Below are 17,601 nucleotides of genomic sequence, written 5' to 3'. Positions count from 1 at the left end.
CTCCAGGTTCAGCGAGGGATGTGCCTCACGGAGACAACACTGAAGAGCAGTGCATGTCCTCCTCCGGCCTTTGCGTGGGCCACTTCCATCTGTCCACACACACCTGCAGGTAACACACACGCACCAGAAGTGGAAGTGCCTTTCCCTGACCTGTCCTTTTGAACTCTGAACTGACCTCTGGGCCCAGTACCTGGGATGCAGCGGTGCTGTGAACGAACTCAACTCTGGTCATAAGAGCGCAGTGGGAGATGAGCCTTAGTCAAAGACTCCTAGACCCGGCATGACAGCCTGGATGAAGGGCCGTGAGGGACGACTGAGGCCCTGTGACAGTGTGTGAGGGAGGCTGCCTGTGTCTCCAGGGCAGTGTGACGTCTGCGCCTGCAGCAGCAGCAGCAGCAGCAGGAACGTGTCAACTCCACAGATTCTTAGACCCCACCCAGCCAGATGGCAACCAGAATCTAGAACTGGGCCCAGGTGATTCTGAGGGACACTGAATCCTAGAAGCAGTGATCTTTAGAACAAAGGGCGCCGAGTGGGCAGTGGGGGAGATGGGGAGCCGGCTAGGTCGGAGCTTCAAGCATATGCAGACAAAGGCATCCGGCCGGGAAGGTGCGCGTCCCAGAGTGCCACAACCCGCTGTGGAGAGGCCGAGTGTTGCAGTGAGGCTCGCGTTGCTGGTAGAAATCATCCACCAAGAGCGGCTTGTGGGAAAAAAGAAGTGTATTTTATTTTGGCATAAAGACTTGAGGGGGAAGCTGCATGATGGCAGGGATAAATGACGACATGAGCAGAGGGTGGACATCACCCCCTGGCTAACATAAGGTGGACCAAAGCAACTGAAGAGTGTGCCAAACACTGGCAAGGGGAGACTGGCTATATCACCCCTAAGCCTGCCCCAACAATACACTCCCTCCAGGAGGCGTTAATTCCCAAATCTCCATCAGCTGGGAACCTAGCATTCAGAACACCTAAGTTTATGGAGGACACCTGAATCCAACCACCACATTCCACCCCTGGCCCCATTAGCTGTTAACAACCCATGATGTAAAATGCAGTGCATTCAGTCTATCGTCAAAAGTCCCTATAGTTTTTATCAATCCTAATGATGTTCATATATACCCATAATCCAAGGTCTTTTAACTGAGCCATAATACCAAAATATAACCTCAAAAACCCATAATGGTACAGAATAAACATTCATGCTGCAAAAGATGATACTGGGCATAGCAAAGAAACATTTAACCAATACAGGATTCCAACAGGGCAAACATTAAACTCTGTAACTACAAGTCCAACAACTCTAGTCAGTAACAAGTCTCTGAGTCTGATAATTCTAACCAGCAACAAGTCTCTGGAGTTCCAATTCCACCCCTCCAGCTAGGCTACTCACAGTCCTGGAAAACTTCATTGGGGCCGGCAGCTTTCCTTAGCAGCCATCTTGTGGTCCCGGCATCTCCACTGGGTCTCCACTGCAATCCATGGTTCATCCTCATGGCTCCATGGGGTCTCCATGCAGGCATCCAGTAAACCTGTTTCACACTGCCCATGGCCATTTCCAAAACACATGACCGTGTTGCAAATTCAGTGACCCTCTCCTTCTTGCATTTCTTATACTCCACAATACCAGGTAGAGTGCCAATTTGTTAATCCAGGGGGGAGTAAAGCAGACTTTGAGGAACAGAACACTCTTTGAGCACTCAGGCCCCTTCAAAAGAGTCAACATTCTTTCCATTGCCCCAGTGTAGGTCAGCTGGCCCAATCTCAAAGGTTGTAATCTCTCAATTGCAGCTGAATGGGCAGCACACAAAGACTTTTAAGTTGTGTGCCATATCCCTCTGTTCACACCAGTTCATTTCTACGCAAAGCAACCCTGTACACCACAGGACTTGGGCATAACTGCAAGCTTCTCACACAAACTGCTAGCCCAGTCCAAGCAAAGCTCTTTCTCACCCTCATAAGTCAAACTTCACAGTCCATAGTTCTTACTACATTCAGGTCTTTCAACTCTGACCAGAATAATCCATCAAGCTGTACTTATAGCACTGCAAGACATCTTTTAGGCCAAGGTTTCTAATCCTTCCATATTCCTCTTGAAAATCAGCTCCAGAAGGCCACACAGTCAGGTGTCCAGCAGCAATCCCACTCCTCGACACCATTTTATTGTTGCATTCAGGTTTGCATTGCTAGTAGAAATCACCCACCAAGAGTTGCTTTTGGGAAAAAAGAAGTTTATTTTGGCTTACAGCCTCGAGGGGGAAGATACATGATGGCAGGTAAAAATGACAGCATGAGCAGAGGGTGGACATCACCCCTGGCCAACATCCGGCGGACCACAACAACTGGAGAGTGTGCCAAACACTGGCTAGGGGAAATGGGCTACAACAACCATAAGCCCGCCCCCAACAATACACTCCCTCCAGGAGGCGTTAATTCCCAAATCTCCATCAGCTGGGAACCTAGCATTCAGAACACCTAAGTTTATGGGGGACACCTGAGTCAAACCACCACACCGAGGGACTGGGAATGGGAGGCAGCTGCAGAAAGGTGGGGGCGGGGGACAGGGCTCCGTGGATACAGTGTTTGCCATGCAAACACGAGGACTCAAGTTCAGATCCCCAGCACCTATGTTAAAGCCAGGCGTGAGGTGCATGCCTGCAAGCCTAGTACTGGGGAGGCAGAGACAAGAGGACTCCTAGAGCTTGTTGGCTAACTAGACTTTCTGAATTTGTGAGCTCTGGGTTCAGGTGAGACCTTGTCTCAAAAATAAGGTGGAAGGGCTGGAGAAATGGCCTAGCAGTTAAGACAATTGCCTGTGAAGCCTAATGGCCCAGGTTCAGTTCCCCAGTACCCACATAAAGTCAGATGCACAAAGTGGCACATGTGTCTGGAGTTCATTTGCAGTGACTGGAGGTCGTGGTGTGCTCATTCTCTCTGTTTATTTATTTATTTATTTATTTTTTAAAGATTTTTTTTAAACATTTTTTTTATTTGAGAGCAACAGACAGAGAAAGAAAAAGGCAGATAGAGAGAGAGAGAATGGGCGCGCCAGGGCCTCCAGCCACTGCGAAGGAACTCCAGACGCATGCGCCCCTTTGTGCATCTGGCTAATGTGGGTCCTAGAGAATCAAGCCTCAAACCAGAGTCCTTAGGCTTCAGAGGCAAGCACTTAACCACTAAGCCATTTCTCCAGCCCATCATTCTCTCTGTTTATGTCTCTTTCTCTCTTATGTGTCTTTCTGCTTGGAAATAAATAAAATATAAAAAGCAAGGTAAATTGTGACTAAAAAGGACATTGACATCAACCTCTGGCGGCTGCAAGAATGCACATACACGCACCCCCACACATGCATACATCGCACATATATGTACACCATTGTATCAGTTACTTTCTCATTTCTGGAAATAATAGTTGGAAAAAAATCAGTGTAAGGAGGAAGGGTTTATTTCAGTGTGGTAGTTCGAATGCATGTTTCTCCAAAAACGCAGAAAGTACTAAAATTGAGATTGTAGTTTCTGCCCCTAGCAGGCAGACCATCAGCTACAGGGGGTGTGTCATTGGGGGTGATCTGCATTCCAGCCTAAGAGAAGTGTGAGCTCTGGGGGTCCTGGTTTGTGGTGCTGGCTGCTTGGCTCTTTGCGTGGACTTGTGAAAGGGGGCCAGCGTCCTCCGCTATTACAGAACTTCCCTTGCATCTATAAGCCTGAAATAAATCCTGTTCCCCCCATAAACTTTGTCTTTTTGGAAGTCCATCTCAGTGTGGAGCTGACTGTGACATTCAGCTTACACTTCAGGACGACAGACCATCATGCAGGGTAGGTGTGGTGGCAGGAGCTGGTCCCATTCGGTCCACGGTGAGGAAGCAGAGAGCAGTGAAGGCTGCTTCTCCCCAGCTCCTCCTGAGATGGTTCAGGAGCCAGCCCCAGAATGGTACTCCCCCTCAGCTAAGTAAGCTTAGTTAGCCTAATCAAGACAGCCTCTCACAAGTGGTTCCAGGTCCTGTCGAGATGACAGTACGAACTATCACACATGCTCATCAGAATTAAAAATACAGTGGGAAGACCTGGCTGATGCTGCTTCTGCAACAGTATCCAAGCCTTTGGGCTGATGTCTGAGTGATGGAAGAATTAGAGTGTTCTAAGCAAAGAATTAACAGGAGACCATCGATGCTTCAAAGTGATTATTCTGGATACTGAGAAGAAGATGGAAGGGAGAGCAGTGTGTGTGTGTGTGTGTGTGTGTGTGTGTGTGTATGCTTGCGTGCATGGGAAGAGGTGTGTTCCTACAGTGCTCACACGAAGTCCCTGCCCCTGGGTGCAGGTCACAGTGTAGATCTGCCTGGGTTTACGTTGGCTGCCGCTTGCCAGCACAGTGAACAGTCTGCTGGCTCTCTAGACCCCAAGCTCCCTTTTGGTGGCCCAGCCTGCTCACCCTTACTAATCCCACCACTATCTGATTTTTCAGAATTCTCAAATCTAGAAGCATTTTATCTTGAGGAAAATGCAACAAAACAGCATCAAAGCAAATACCATCAAAGCCAACATCACCAAATCGGGTAGCACCAAAGCCAGGTGAGCTGCTTCTGGTCCCCAGCCCCTGTCCACATCCCACGCACCCGGCTTGCAGGGAAAGCAGTGAGACCACTTTGCTGGGCCTTCCTGGGCACCGTGGTCCACACAGCCTCAGGGCCTGTGGGAAAGGGCCCTTTGGGTGGGGGATGCTGCTGCTTTGCGTGGTCCGTGGAAGTGCGCCTGCTTTTCCTCAGCGAGTGCTGCTCTGTGCACTCTGTCAGTCCGGGGACAGCAATGCTGCGCACCCCAGCTTGCTGTCCGGTGGGACCATCTTGACATCCTGGGGTTTCTTGCAGCCCAGTTCTCACCTTCAGCTGTAGGTGGCAGCAGCAGCAAGCTTTGAGCCGTTCAGCCCAGAGCCAGTGGCCCTGGAAACTTCTTCCCCTTCCCAGCCCTGCCCTTGCTTGGGCTGCTGGACTCTGAACAGGGTATGCTAGTGGGTCCTTGTCTGCCCATGGGCCAGAGCACAGCTGTTGCCGGTTCTTCTTGTGCATGTGTGTGTGTATGTGCCCGTGTAGAACCCCTTGCCCAGCCTGCAGTGGCTGGAGGGGAACTTTGGGTCAGTATCCTCTTTTAATGCTCTTCTGCCCCTTCTTTCTTTCTTTCTTTTTTGGAGTTTCAAGGTAAGGTCTTGCAATAGCCCAGGCTGACCTGGAACTCACACTGCAGTTCCAGGCTAGCCTTGAACTCACAGAAATCCTCCTACCGCCCCTCCTGAGTGCTGGGATTAAAGGCATGCACTACCACGTCCCGCCACTTCTGCCCATTCTTAGTTGACCCAGAGTCTCTTACTGATTCCAGATCTTTTTTTCTTTTTTCTTCTTTTTGCGATTCCCCAGGCTCTGCTCCCCATGGGACTGGAGTTACAGACATGCCTGGTCACACCTGCTGTTTATGTTGGTCCTAGGGATCAGAGTCAGGCTGTGTCTTAGGCTTGTCCTGCCTGCATAGGAAGTGCTCGTAACCGGCGGGCTCGCTCCAGCCCAGCTGCTTCCAGTTCTTACGTGGAAAGGCTGAGAGCACCACTCTGAGTGGAGCCGCTATGGCAGTGGGCTTGGGGTCAGTGTTTTGGACGTGACTGGGTCCGTCAGCATGGCAGGTGTGGGGAGGCTGGAAAAGCCACTAGGTAATGATGGCTTTCTGGGATAGCTTGAAATAAAATCTTTATGTCCACGATGGAGAAAGCGTATGTCAAGCAGAACAACATAAGCATTTTGGCTTAGGACCTGCATTGTGGGATGGCGAGGCCTTTCTGCTGCCACCAACGATCGTGACCGGCAAAGTATGTGGCAGGCACCCGGTCATGGTCCCTGTTGTCACGACATGCATTGTCTCCCAGGGAAGAGGCAGAGACACTTGTGAGAGGAGTAAGTGTTGACAAGATGTTGTGACACGAGTCACAACTTCTCAGTGGAAGGGAGGCGATGAGAAAGGGAGGGGTGACCCTCAGCATGGGAGGATGGCTGGCGTGGGTGCTGCCTATGTGTAGAATGGGCATCTTGGAAGGCAAGTGTGTGTCTGTAGTGTGTGTGTGTTTGCACGTGTGCATGTGCATAGTTAGGTACGTGGTATGGTAAGTCTGTGGAACATGTGGTATGAGGGCTATATGTGTGTGATCAGTATATGGTATGTATGGTGAATGTGTGGTATGTGGTGTATGTGTGGTGAATGTATGATGAGAGTCTGGTATGTGAGGTGAGTGTGTGCAGTGCGTGTGTGGTATGTGGTCAGTGTGGTATATGGGGTGAGTCGGTAGTGCATATGGTGGATGTATGGGGTGTGGAGAGTATGTGGTGAGTGTGTGAAGTATTTAGTGTGTATGATATGTAGTGTGTGTGGTGAGTATGTATGGGTATGCTGTGTACTTGTGGGGAGGACACACTGGGTGCTCTGGGGCTGGTGTAGAGTGGCTCTTTGGTCTCCCGGAGCTTGTATTACAGGTTTTTTTAAATAAAATTTTAAATTATTTTATTATTTATTTATTTGAGAGATAGAGGTAAATATACATATACATATATATATATATACATATACACACATATATATGTATATCTATCTATCTATCTGGAGAGAGAGAGAGAGAGAGAGAGAGAGAATGAGAATGGGCATGCTAGGGTCTTTCTGCTGCGAATGAACTCCAGACACATGTGCCACCTTGTGCATCTGGCTTACGTGGGTCCTGGAGAATCAAAGCTGGGTCCTTTGGCTTCACAGGCAAGTACCTAACCGCTAAGCTATGTCTCCAGCCCATACATTGTTTGTTTATAAGTTCCCAAATAAAAGTGTGATTGTAAATCATGGTACATGCAGTACAGAGAAAGTCCGGGTTCCTGCGAGACTGTGCTGGGAGGAGTCTGGGTGCTAGGAAGCCTCCCCACTTCCTCTGGAGGCCTGAGGTCAGCTGGCAGCGGAGGAGTAGCCAGCCAGGGCTGGAGGAACCCCGCTGCGGCAGTGGCGTGGTGGGAAGCAAGCGGGCAGGTGCTAGCTCACATAACCCACTGCCCCCCCTCGCGAGAACATTCAAAACAAAAAGACCAAGTCTCCACCATCTTAACAAAGGTATTATTATTATTTTTTTCAAGGTAGGGTCTCGCTGTAGCTAAGGCTGACCTGAAATTCACTTTGTAGTCTCAGGATGACCTTGAACTCACAGCTTTCCTCCTACCTCTGTCTCCCAAGTGCAGGTCTAGATGCATGCGCCACCACGCCTGGCTTAATGTAGCTATTTTTGCCATATCTTCTCCACCCTGTCCATATGTGAAAGCACATATTTATATCATGGTATTTGTAATGCATACCCACTGCACCTTTTTCTTCACATTGTCCTAAATACATAATGCTTCTATGTCTTCTTATAATTACTATTTATAACCCATTACAACTCATTTAGTTTGGAGTTATGTTAGGATTTGAGTTTGATTTCTGGGTTTATGGAGTGCATCTTATGCTGTGTGTATGTGGTGGGGGAGGGGTGGGACGAAAACCCTGCAGTGAGAGGTTCTGTTAGGACAGGGTTCAGGAAGAAGGTGGGGGGACAGTGCAGGGATGTGGAGAACCTCCAGTGGAGAAAAGCTGGGCTCAGACAGGGGCTGCGGCATGGAGGCAGGTCAGTTTGTAGCCGTGGCTCTTTCTGCTAAATTGAATTCAGATGGCTGGCTAAATTGGTTTTTAAGATACCCTATCATTTGGAATCTACTTGCAAATCAACTTGCATTCTTATAATTCCTGCATTTAGAACTGTGCACTGGGGCTGGCTGCCAGTCTGTCTTAAAATGTAGGCAGTGTGAGACACCAGGCGGATGGCCAGTGTCAGTGCCAGGGACCCTGGATTCCTGTTTGTACAGCAGGGAGCTAGGCAGATGACTTACTTCAACCTTGTCTTCCTTTGAGTGGACTGAAGTCTCAGAATTGTTTTGCAAACTTGAGGTGTTCCTGTGAGTCCTTCTTCCCATTTCTCACAGATCACTCACACACGAGAACACAGGCACTGGGCTGGGAGATGCTCACTTGGAATGCGCTTGCCTTGCAGGCATGAGAACCTAAGGTGGGTCCACGTGTGGTGGTGGCATGTGCTTGTAATCCCAGCACATGGTGGAATTGGGCGAGCAGAGGAGACAAGAGGATCGCTGGGCCCACTGGCCAGCCAGTCTGGTCTTACTTGACGAGTTCTGGGCCAGTGAGTTTTTGTCTCAGAAAAGATGGACAGTGCCCGAGGAACGTTTCTTGAATTTGTCCTCTGGCCTGCACACACACATACGTGTTCTCCTTCCCACATGAACATGCACGTGTGTACCCACATACACACTCACATGCCCGTATGCCCTGATGCAGCGATGTGAGAAGCCCAGGGTTAAGTACAGGGGGGCCTGGGTCTCAGCCTCACTTACTGAGTGAATTTGGCTTTTTCTCTGTAGTGCTTACTTTCTCCTACTTGTAAAAATACGGATAATAGTATCTAACTGACCAGGCTGTCACAGAGTTGACGACTGAGGGAACCTAGCGGTCCTCAAAGCAGGTACTCCGTTGTGTTCGGATCTAATGGTCGCCCACCTTTCACGTTTGCCGGCTTTTCCAGCCAGGGACTTTGCGCCGAAGTCTGTCGCACAGCCGGCGGGCTCCTGTCTGCGGCTCGCCTCCGCTGCTTCTGTGGCAGTGGTGCTGGCCTTGTGGGAACCCAGAGGTTCTGATCCAGGGGGCTGGAGGGGACCCACGAGTGTGTATTTCCACCCTGGTTCTCAAGGCAGACTAGCATTGCTGGCTCAGGGACTGTGCTTTTCCATTTTATTTTGTTTTTGTGCTGGAGAGATGACTCAGTGGTTAAAGGCACTTGCTTGCAAAGCCTGATGACCTGGGTCTGAATACCCAGCAACCACTTACAGATACAAGCTTGTGGTGGCAAGAGGCCCCACGGGCCTATTCTGTCTTCTCCCTGTTTACAAGTAAATGATAAATTAAATTATTTTTGACAGTTTCATACATATATATAATGTATTTTGATCATATTTCCCCCCATTATTCTCGTTCCCTCCTACTCCTGCTAAACTCCTGCTTATTCCAACTAATTCCTACTTTCATGTGTGTGTGTGTGTGTGTGTGTGTGTGTGTCTGTTCCACTGAATTAAATTAGAGTTGTTTGTGTGAGCTTGGTTGGGGGGTTATTTACTGGCATATGAGCAATTACCCAGTGGCCACACCTTTGAAGAAAATGACCTCCTCTCCTCCAGCAGCATTAACTGCCAGTAGCTCGTCAGGGAGGGAAGCCCCTCTCCCACCCGTGATGAAGTGTTACCAGACTCGCTCTGGGCAAGGCTGCGGTGAGCTCACAAGCACGGTGGTCATGTGTCCAGCAGGCAGCCTCCCACAGCCTCCGTGCTCTCTGCCCTCCTGCATTCTTCCTGCCCTGTTTTCTGTGGTGTTCCCAGAGACCGGGCTTTGAGAAATGCTGTTTTGAAACTACACACTATCTTAACATTTTTATCAGCAATGGCTTTTTAAATTTTTATTTATTTATAAGAGACAGGGAAGGAGAGAGAGAGAGAGACAGAGGGAGAGAATGGATGGTGCCAGGGCCTATAGTCACTGCACACAAACTCCAGATGCATGCACCCCATGTGCATCTGCCTTACATGGTTTGGAGACATGGGTCCTTAGGCTTCACAGGCAAGCGGCTTAATTGCTAAGCCATCTCTCTAGCCCAGCAATGGCTTTTAACCAGAATGACCGAATTCATAATAATGATGCTAACAGCAATATAAATGCTACTCTACTTAGAATCCAGAGTGAACTGATGGGTGGTGTCTCCTGGGAAACGTCTTTGACCTCTGACATAGAGTGACTGATGTCAGGGAAGATAAGGCCTCCCATGCAGCGATACTCAATTTCCTCTCTGAAACTTAAAAATATAATTTTATTTTAAAGCTATAGTAATTATATATGTTTATAGGGTATAGTATGACTTTTGGGGAAGGGAAGTGGCATTTGAGCCCCCAGCCTTGTGCATATTAGGCAAATGCTGTGCCACTGAACTACATCTGGAGCGCACTATGTCCTTCTTTTTAAAATATTTTTTGGTTCATTTTTATTTATTTATTTCAGAGTGACAGAAAGAGAGAGTGATAAAAAGGTAGATAGAGAGAGAGAGAATGGGCACGCCAGGGCTTCCAGCCACTGCAAACGAACTCCAGACGCGCGCGCCCCCTTGTGCATCTGGCTAACGTGGGACCTGGGGAACCGAGCCTCGAACCGGGGTCCTTAGGCTTCACAGGCAAGTGCTTAACTGCTAAGCCACCTCTCCAGCCCCACTATGTCCTTTTTAAAACAATGAAATATTTTTTAAAGTTTTTATTTATGAGCAGAGCAAGAGAGGGAGAGGGAGAGAGAGAGAGAAAATTTGGATGCACCAAGGCCTCTTGTCACTGCAAATGAGCTCCAGTTGCACCACTTTGTGCATTTGGCTTTACATGGGTACTGGGGAATTGAACCCAGGTTATCAGGTTTTGCAAATAAGCGCCTTTAACTGTGGAGCCATCTCTCTAACGCTAGAATGACATTTGAATACACGTATGAAATGTAACAGAGTGATTGGCATACCCACTATTTCAAATTCTTTCTTTGTGTCTGGAACATTCTGTCTACTCTTTGTTTTGAAATACTGTTAATTGTTATCAGCCATCACTATCCTGCTATGTTATAAAAGTTTAGAAGTAATTCTCACCAACCAATTGCACCTCTGGACCTAGTAACCATGGCCTCTCCATGCCCCTCCCCAAGCCTCTACCAACCATTGTCCACTTTCTTCTTGAGATCAACTCTGTTCTCACAGCGCTGAATCCCACACTCTGCTGGTAGTCAGGGGCAGGAGTCCATTGTTCAACATTTTTAAAATGTTTATTCACGTGTGTGTGTGTGTGTGTGTGTGTGTGTGTGTGTGTGTGTGTGTGTGTGTGTATGGGCATGCCAAGACCTCTCATAACTGCAAATGAATGCTGGATACATGCACCACTTTTTGTAGTCTAGCTTCATGTGGGTACTGGGGAGTTGAACTCAGGCCAGTAGGTTTTGCAAGCAAGTGCCTTTAACCACTGAGTCATCTCTTCAACCTTTTTTCTACACTTTTAATACATACTGTCATGTCCTCCTAGCCCCTGACTTAGATGGCTAACTGCTGAAGGGCAAGAGAGTCATAGTTCTCTTTGTTTGTAGATGCCAGCCATTGTGTGGCCTGTAGTGTTTGCTGAAAAGTGCATTGCTGAGTGAATACTTGTTTGAGGGTGTTTATACCAGAACTGTTGAGGTTCATATTAAATGGGATCTGTTTCCAAACTGTCCAGGTTGGCTCTTAGGAACATCCCTGGTGAACCTGACTGAAGTCACAGTGGCTTTTATGGTGCTGCTGTTGGTATAAACGTGAGCTGGAGGGCACCCTTCAGGTCACCCAGGCCTTCTCCCCAGAAGAGGATTATTCCCCACCACAGACTCAGTGACGTTAGCGGGAATTACTTTCATATGAAGATTATTTCTTTCATGCTGTGTTTAGCTAAGTGTTTCTTGCATTGACTCACTTTGTATTCCAACAATAAACTACACACCAGGCAGTGCATTTCGGGGTGATTATCTCACTCCTCAGGTGGTGGAATAAGGCACGAGGCCAAAGCCCCGGCAGGCTGTATTGCTATTAGGAAGGGGATTTATGGGGAAATAACGAAGCCGATCTTGCCATCCTCTGCACAGGCCTGAGGAGTAGGGTGTGCCTGGAGGCTGGTGCTCACTGTAGCCACTCAGCCGTGGTGGGGAGGGGGGTAAGGGGGTGGGTTTCTGACTTGTTAAACTTGACAGCCTTGATCTTTGACAAGCATGGGAACTTGAGTCCCCAGCTAGGGGTTCAGTTCTTGTGTGGCCAGGGGAAATGGCTGGCCTGCCTGAGTGTGGCTTTGCTCATCTGTGAAATGGGAAGAGGAGCAGCTGAGTGGGTGTGGGGCAGTTAAATGGTAGGTTCTCATAAATCTTGTTTTTGTTTGCTTGTTTTTTGTTTTTGAAGTAGGGTCTCACTCTAGCCCAAGCTGGCCTGGAATTCACTATGTAGTCTCAGGGTGGCCTCGAACTCATGGTGATCCTCCTACTTCTGCCTATTGAGTGATGGGATCATGCCCAGCTCACATAAATCTTAGTCACATGTCCTGGCTCAGAATAAGTCCTGTAAATGCTATTGAAGTTGGTATATTTTTTTTAAAGCAGGAAAATCCTTCATCAGATTGAGCTTTTGTCCTGCCCCCCACCCCCGTATGTGTGTGTGTTTGAGACAGGATGGCTCAGGCTGGCAAAGAACTCTGTGTAGCACAAGCTTTCCTGCCTCTACCTTTCAAGGGTTGCATTTATAGGCATGAGCTGTCATGCCCAGCTCTGAGTTCCTGGTCTCTTTAATGTCTTCCTCCTGGTCGCATATATATTCTGCTTACACAGGCAGTTCCCCTTTATCTTGGAGTCCTTTGCAAGATGTACACACAATTACTTCCTTCCACAAACCCTCAACTTGCTAGGTCACTCTAGCAAACCCAAACCCCTTCTACCCAGCCGTTGGCAATGGACGAATCCTCCAAGCCCAGGACGAAGTCCCTGAGAGTCACTTCTTTGGTTCCCCCACTGCCTCCCTGTGTTGAGGTACTCCCCCCCAGCCTCGCATATGCTGATGACTTCCTGTTTCCCTGAGGGCACTGCCACCGTGCCCACCACCACCCATGGTCTCTGGTCCCCACGTGCTCTTTTTGTCAGTGATCACGTGGCTCATGCTTCTGGAAAAGGTGGCTCTGCTGTCTTCTGTCTTTGAGGACACATAGGGGACCTGTGTGTCACCCTTCCCTCTGCCAGTCTCCCAACTGTTGCTGTAACGAGGGTCCAGACACACTGTTGAGTGTTCTGGCTTCAAGAAATGTCTCCTCGACTCCCTCCCCATTCCGCCTGCACGCTGTTGGTCTGCTCGTGGCCTCTCCCCACTCCCAGCTCTTGGGCACTGTCTCTGCCATCACTCGCCCTGGTCTTTGGACAGGCTTTCCTGCCACTGTCCCATCCCGCCAGCACTGCCACTGTCAGGGTGGGGGCGCCCAGAGCTGTACTCAGTTCAGCAGGCCACTGTCCTCCCGCACGCTCCTCACATGGCCTTGCCTCACCTGGACAAAGGCACTTGCCATCATTACTCCCCTCAACCCCTTCATCCTGGTTTCCAGAACTGCATCTCCTGGATCTGCTGTCTCGTGGGACTGCTCTCTCAGTGCCTCCTTTCTCCCTGAACTTGAGGCTGGGACAGCCCGAGGCCTCTTTTTTACCTTCTGTCTACTTTCCTGGTGAGAACATACCTTTACATACATTATGTTACGACAGCTTCCAAACTGATACCACCAGACCTAGGCTCACCCCAGAACTTAGACATCCAGCTGACCACTCAGCTAAGCCATCTCTCCAGCCCAGGTGTTTTATCATTAAGTTTTAGGGGTCTGTCATCTGTAGATTTTTCCTGGATTCCCTTATTAGGCAAGGAAGCTCCCTTGTATATTCCTAGTTAACTGAGCATTTATTTCTTAATTCTTCCCTCCCTCCCTTTCTTTTGCCAGAAAAGGGTGAAGTAAAAAATGCTTCATCTGGGCTGAGGGGTGGCTTAGAAGTTCAGGCGCTTGCCTGCAAAGCCAAAGAACCCAGTTTCAATTCCCCAGGATCCTCATAAGCCAGATGCACAAGGTGGCACATGTGTCTGGAGTTCATTTGCAGTGGTTGGAAGCCCTGATGTGCCCATTCTCTCTCTCTGCCTCTTTCTTTCTCTCTCTCTCAAGTAAGTAAATAAATAAATAAAATTAAAAAATGCTTCTTCTGTTGTTTTATCCTTGATTCTCATTTTTCTTTCTTTCTTTTTATTGAGGTAGGGCCTCACTCTAGCTCAGACTGACCTGGAATTCACTATGTAGTCTCAGGGTGGCCTTGAATCACAGCAATCCTCCTACCACTGCCTCCTGAGTGCTGGGATTAAAGGTGGGCGCCACCATGCCCAGAGGGAGGTTTGTTTTTAATTATCCTCTGAATGTTTTTAGAGGCAAGATCTCACTCTAGCCTAGGCTGGTCTTAAATTTGTAAGATCCTCCTACCTTAGCTTCCCGATTATAGCTGTGTACAACTGTGCGTGGTTAAATGCTTGATAGAATTCACTAGTGACTCTATCTGACCTGAGCTTTTATTTTTTGTGGAAGCTTTTTGTTATTACTTCAGTCTATCGTAGTTCTGCCTGGAGTTTCTGTTCTTTCCTTACTTTCAGTGACTTCTGTCTTTCTAAGGATGTTCTCATTTGTTCTTGGTTACCTAATTGGTTGGTATGCAGAGCAGAGCTGTTCGTTGTCATCCTGATTCCTGGAAGGTCAGTAGGAATTCTGCCCTTCCAGTACTAATTTTGATGATTTGAATGTTTACTATTTTTTTCATGGTCCATCTAGCAAAATATTTGCCAACTTCTGCTTTCTTCTTTTTCTCCATTATTTTTTGCTCAAGTATTTATTTCTTTTTTGTTCGTTTGTTTTAGTTACTCTGGAGTTTCTAAAGGAAGAAGCTTAGTCTATTCACGGGGTGTCTTTTGTATACATTATGTGTCTACTTTTCTGTCTACATTTTCATATGTTGCCTCTTCTCTTCCATCTAAAAGAATTTGTTGATTTCCTTGTGATTTCTTCTCTCACCTACAGGTTATTTAGGAGCATGTTAATTTCCCTGTATTTGTGAATTATCCAGTCTTCTTATGTTACTGACTTGTAATGTGATTACAGTGTGGCTTAAGAACATATTTTGATGATTTCAATCATTTTAAATTTATTGAGGCTTGTTTTATCTTCCAACATATGGTCTGTGTTGGAGAATGTTCCCATTTGTATTTGAGAAGAATTTGTATTCTGATGGGTAGTTGGGTTCTTTAGAAGTCTGTTTGCTCTTTAGTGTTTTGAAGTCTTTTCCAAATTATCCTCTGACTGCCTGTTCTGCCACTTATGAAGAATGGTTTTTGACATCTCCACATAAGGAGTGGGCATGGACAACTCCAGATGAATTGTGGGCATGGATGTCTCCAGATGAGGAGTGGGCATGGACGTCTCCAGATGAAGTGTGGGTGTGGATGTCTCCTGATGAGGTGTGGGCATGGATGTCTCCTGATGAGGAGTGGTCATGGATGTCTCCAGATGAGGTGTGAGCGTGGGTGTCTCCTGATGAGGTGTGAGCGTGGGTGTCTCCTGATGAGGAGTGGGCGTGGATGTCTCCAGATGAGGAGAGCGCATGGACGATTCTAGATGAGGAGTGGGAATGGATGTCTCCAGATGAGGAGTGGGCATGGGTGATTCCAGATGAGGAGAGGGCATGGATGTCTGCAGATGAGGAGTGGGCATGGATGTGTCCAGATGTGGCATGGGTATAAAATCTCCAGATAGGGAATAGGTATGGATGTGTCCCGGTGAAGAGTGGGTATGAATATTTCCAACTATTATTGCTGAGGTGTCATTCACAGCTGGGTCTGGCTGTACTTCACGTAGGTCATGACTGTTCTATGTGCATGTGTGTGTTTCTCCCTGCTTCATTGTTTCTCTAATGCTCTTGCTTTCTTTATACAGACCTTAGTTTCTGATATGTTTCCCTTTTCCTTGTTTCCAAAGAATTTCTTTTTGCTTCTTTATGTTTTTGACAGTTTTACAATGTATATAATGTATTTTCATCCTAACAGCCTCATTATTCTCTTTTATTCCATCCTACTACTGATGGGCCTTTCTTCTTCACCACAGTCCTCTTCATGCTATCATGTTCGTGTCTGTGTGTGTGTGTGTGTGTGTGAGAGAGAGAGAGAGACACTTACTGGTATATTAGGGTTGTTTGCATGAACATGGGTGAAGTGTTACTTACTGGATCAGGGACAACTTTCCAGTGGTTACAGAACTGAAGGAAGTGGCCCCTTTCTCCCTAAGTGACCATTAAGTGTCAATAATGTGTCAAGGATGGATGGGGCTTCATGAGCCCCTCCCCAAGTTATGGTGGGATATTAGTGGTCCATTCTTGTGCAAGGAAACTCAGTTGCTGTGAGTTCATGAGTGAATGGCTCAGTTATGGTCTTTCAAACACAGGCAAGCACATTGTAATGAGCAGCTTTTAAAAAACAGCGTTCGTGTGTGTGCAGGCACACATGTATGTACATATGCATGTGCATGTGTCATTCAGAAGACATTTTATTATTATTTTATTACTTATTTGAGAGAGAGGGAGGAGAATGGGCATGCCAGGGCCTCCAACCCCTACAAATGAACTCCATACACATGTGCCACGTTGTGCACCTCCTCAGCCCACTGGAGGGCTTTTGATACTTTTCAGCTATACTTTCTGAAAAGGGACAGATAGGATATTACTTTTAGTTAGGATAAGTGAACTAAGCTGATGTAACCATTCCTGCTTCTCTCACAGGGATTTAATGCACAGAATGGCAATTATACCAGACTGGCACATTTTGTATTCTCGTTCTGGAAGGCTGCCATATTCACAAGCCCACTCTTCGCCGTGTAGAGTACATTCAAGGAATGGTTCCCAAGGTGGGAGCAGATCCCCTTCTTCAAGTGAGTATTCACGAGGAATTAAACTGCTACCCATAGATACCACTCGATAAATGCCCATGACAAGTAATCTCCACGTCAGCACACTGCATCAGCTTTGATACTATCCCCATATTCTGTTTGGGGAAATGGAGACATTGATTGATAAAGCCATTGACTTAAAGTTGTGCATAGGTTTGAACCCAGGCAGCGGTGTGATTCTGGAATCCATGGATTTACTTGCTGTCTTACATAGATTATTCTAAGAGTTATTGTGTGTCTGTATGCAAGTTCATATGTGTAGGTACAGGAGTGTGTCGGCGCATGTGCATGTGTGCATACTTGCATGTGGAAGTTAGAGATCTACTCCTTAATTACTGTCCCCCTCTTTTGAGATGGGGTCTCTCATTGAACTCAGAACTCACCAATTTGGCAAGACTAGCCAGTTTGCCCTGGGAATCCCTGTCTGCCTTCAGAGTACTGGGATTATAAATGGTCTCTGCACTGGGCATGGTGGCACATGCCTCTAATCCCAGCACTCAGGAGGCAGAGGTAAGAGGATCACTGTGCGTTTGAGGCCAGCCTGAGACTACATAGTGATTTCCAGGTCAGCCTGGGCTCAAACAATACCATACCTCGAAAAAACCAACCAACAAACAAAAACAAAACAAACAACAACAACAACAAATGGTCTCTGCCATGGTCAGCATTCCCATGGGTGTTGGAGATCTGGACTCCAGTCTTCACACTTGCTCAGTAAGATCTTTACCAACTGAGCTATCGCCCCAGGCCACTGGCAGTGTTTTTAAAAATGAGTAGATTTTTAGGTTTGTAAAAAAAAAGTAGAGCAGAAAGCATAGAAAGTCTGTGTAACTGTCACCCCAACCATCTAGGTGTTCTCCATATGGCCTTCTTTTTTCATACTTTTGAGTTTGTATAG

At 47.4% G+C, this 17,601-nt stretch overlaps 1 protein-coding gene across 8 annotated transcripts in view; it reads left to right on the top strand.

The window, feature by feature from the left end:
- The window catches only part of Efcab6 (EF-hand calcium binding domain 6), a 224,086-nt gene that overhangs the window by 12,030 nt on the left and 194,455 nt on the right, over positions 1–17,601 (top strand). For 6 of the 8 annotated variants that reach the window (XM_045151826.1, XM_045151827.1, XM_045151824.1 and 3 more), the window contains exons 2-3: positions 4,463–4,569; positions 16,537–16,685. In XM_045151826.1, coding sequence (XP_045007761.1) covers positions 4,499–4,569; positions 16,537–16,685 — 220 coding nt within the window. In that variant the 5' untranslated portion in view covers positions 4,463–4,498. Of the gene's footprint in view, positions 1–4,457; positions 4,570–16,536; positions 16,686–17,601 lie in introns of those variants that run through there. The other 2 variants (XM_045151828.1, XM_045151829.1) reach the window with 2 other exon arrangements.

The sequence above is a fragment of the Jaculus jaculus genome, chromosome 6 (assembly GCF_020740685.1).
Source record: "Jaculus jaculus isolate mJacJac1 chromosome 6, mJacJac1.mat.Y.cur, whole genome shotgun sequence".
NCBI classification, from domain to species: domain Eukaryota; kingdom Metazoa; phylum Chordata; class Mammalia; order Rodentia; family Dipodidae; genus Jaculus; species Jaculus jaculus.
Note: the sequence above shows the minus strand (reverse complement) of the source record. Positions and strands in the feature narration are given on the sequence as shown.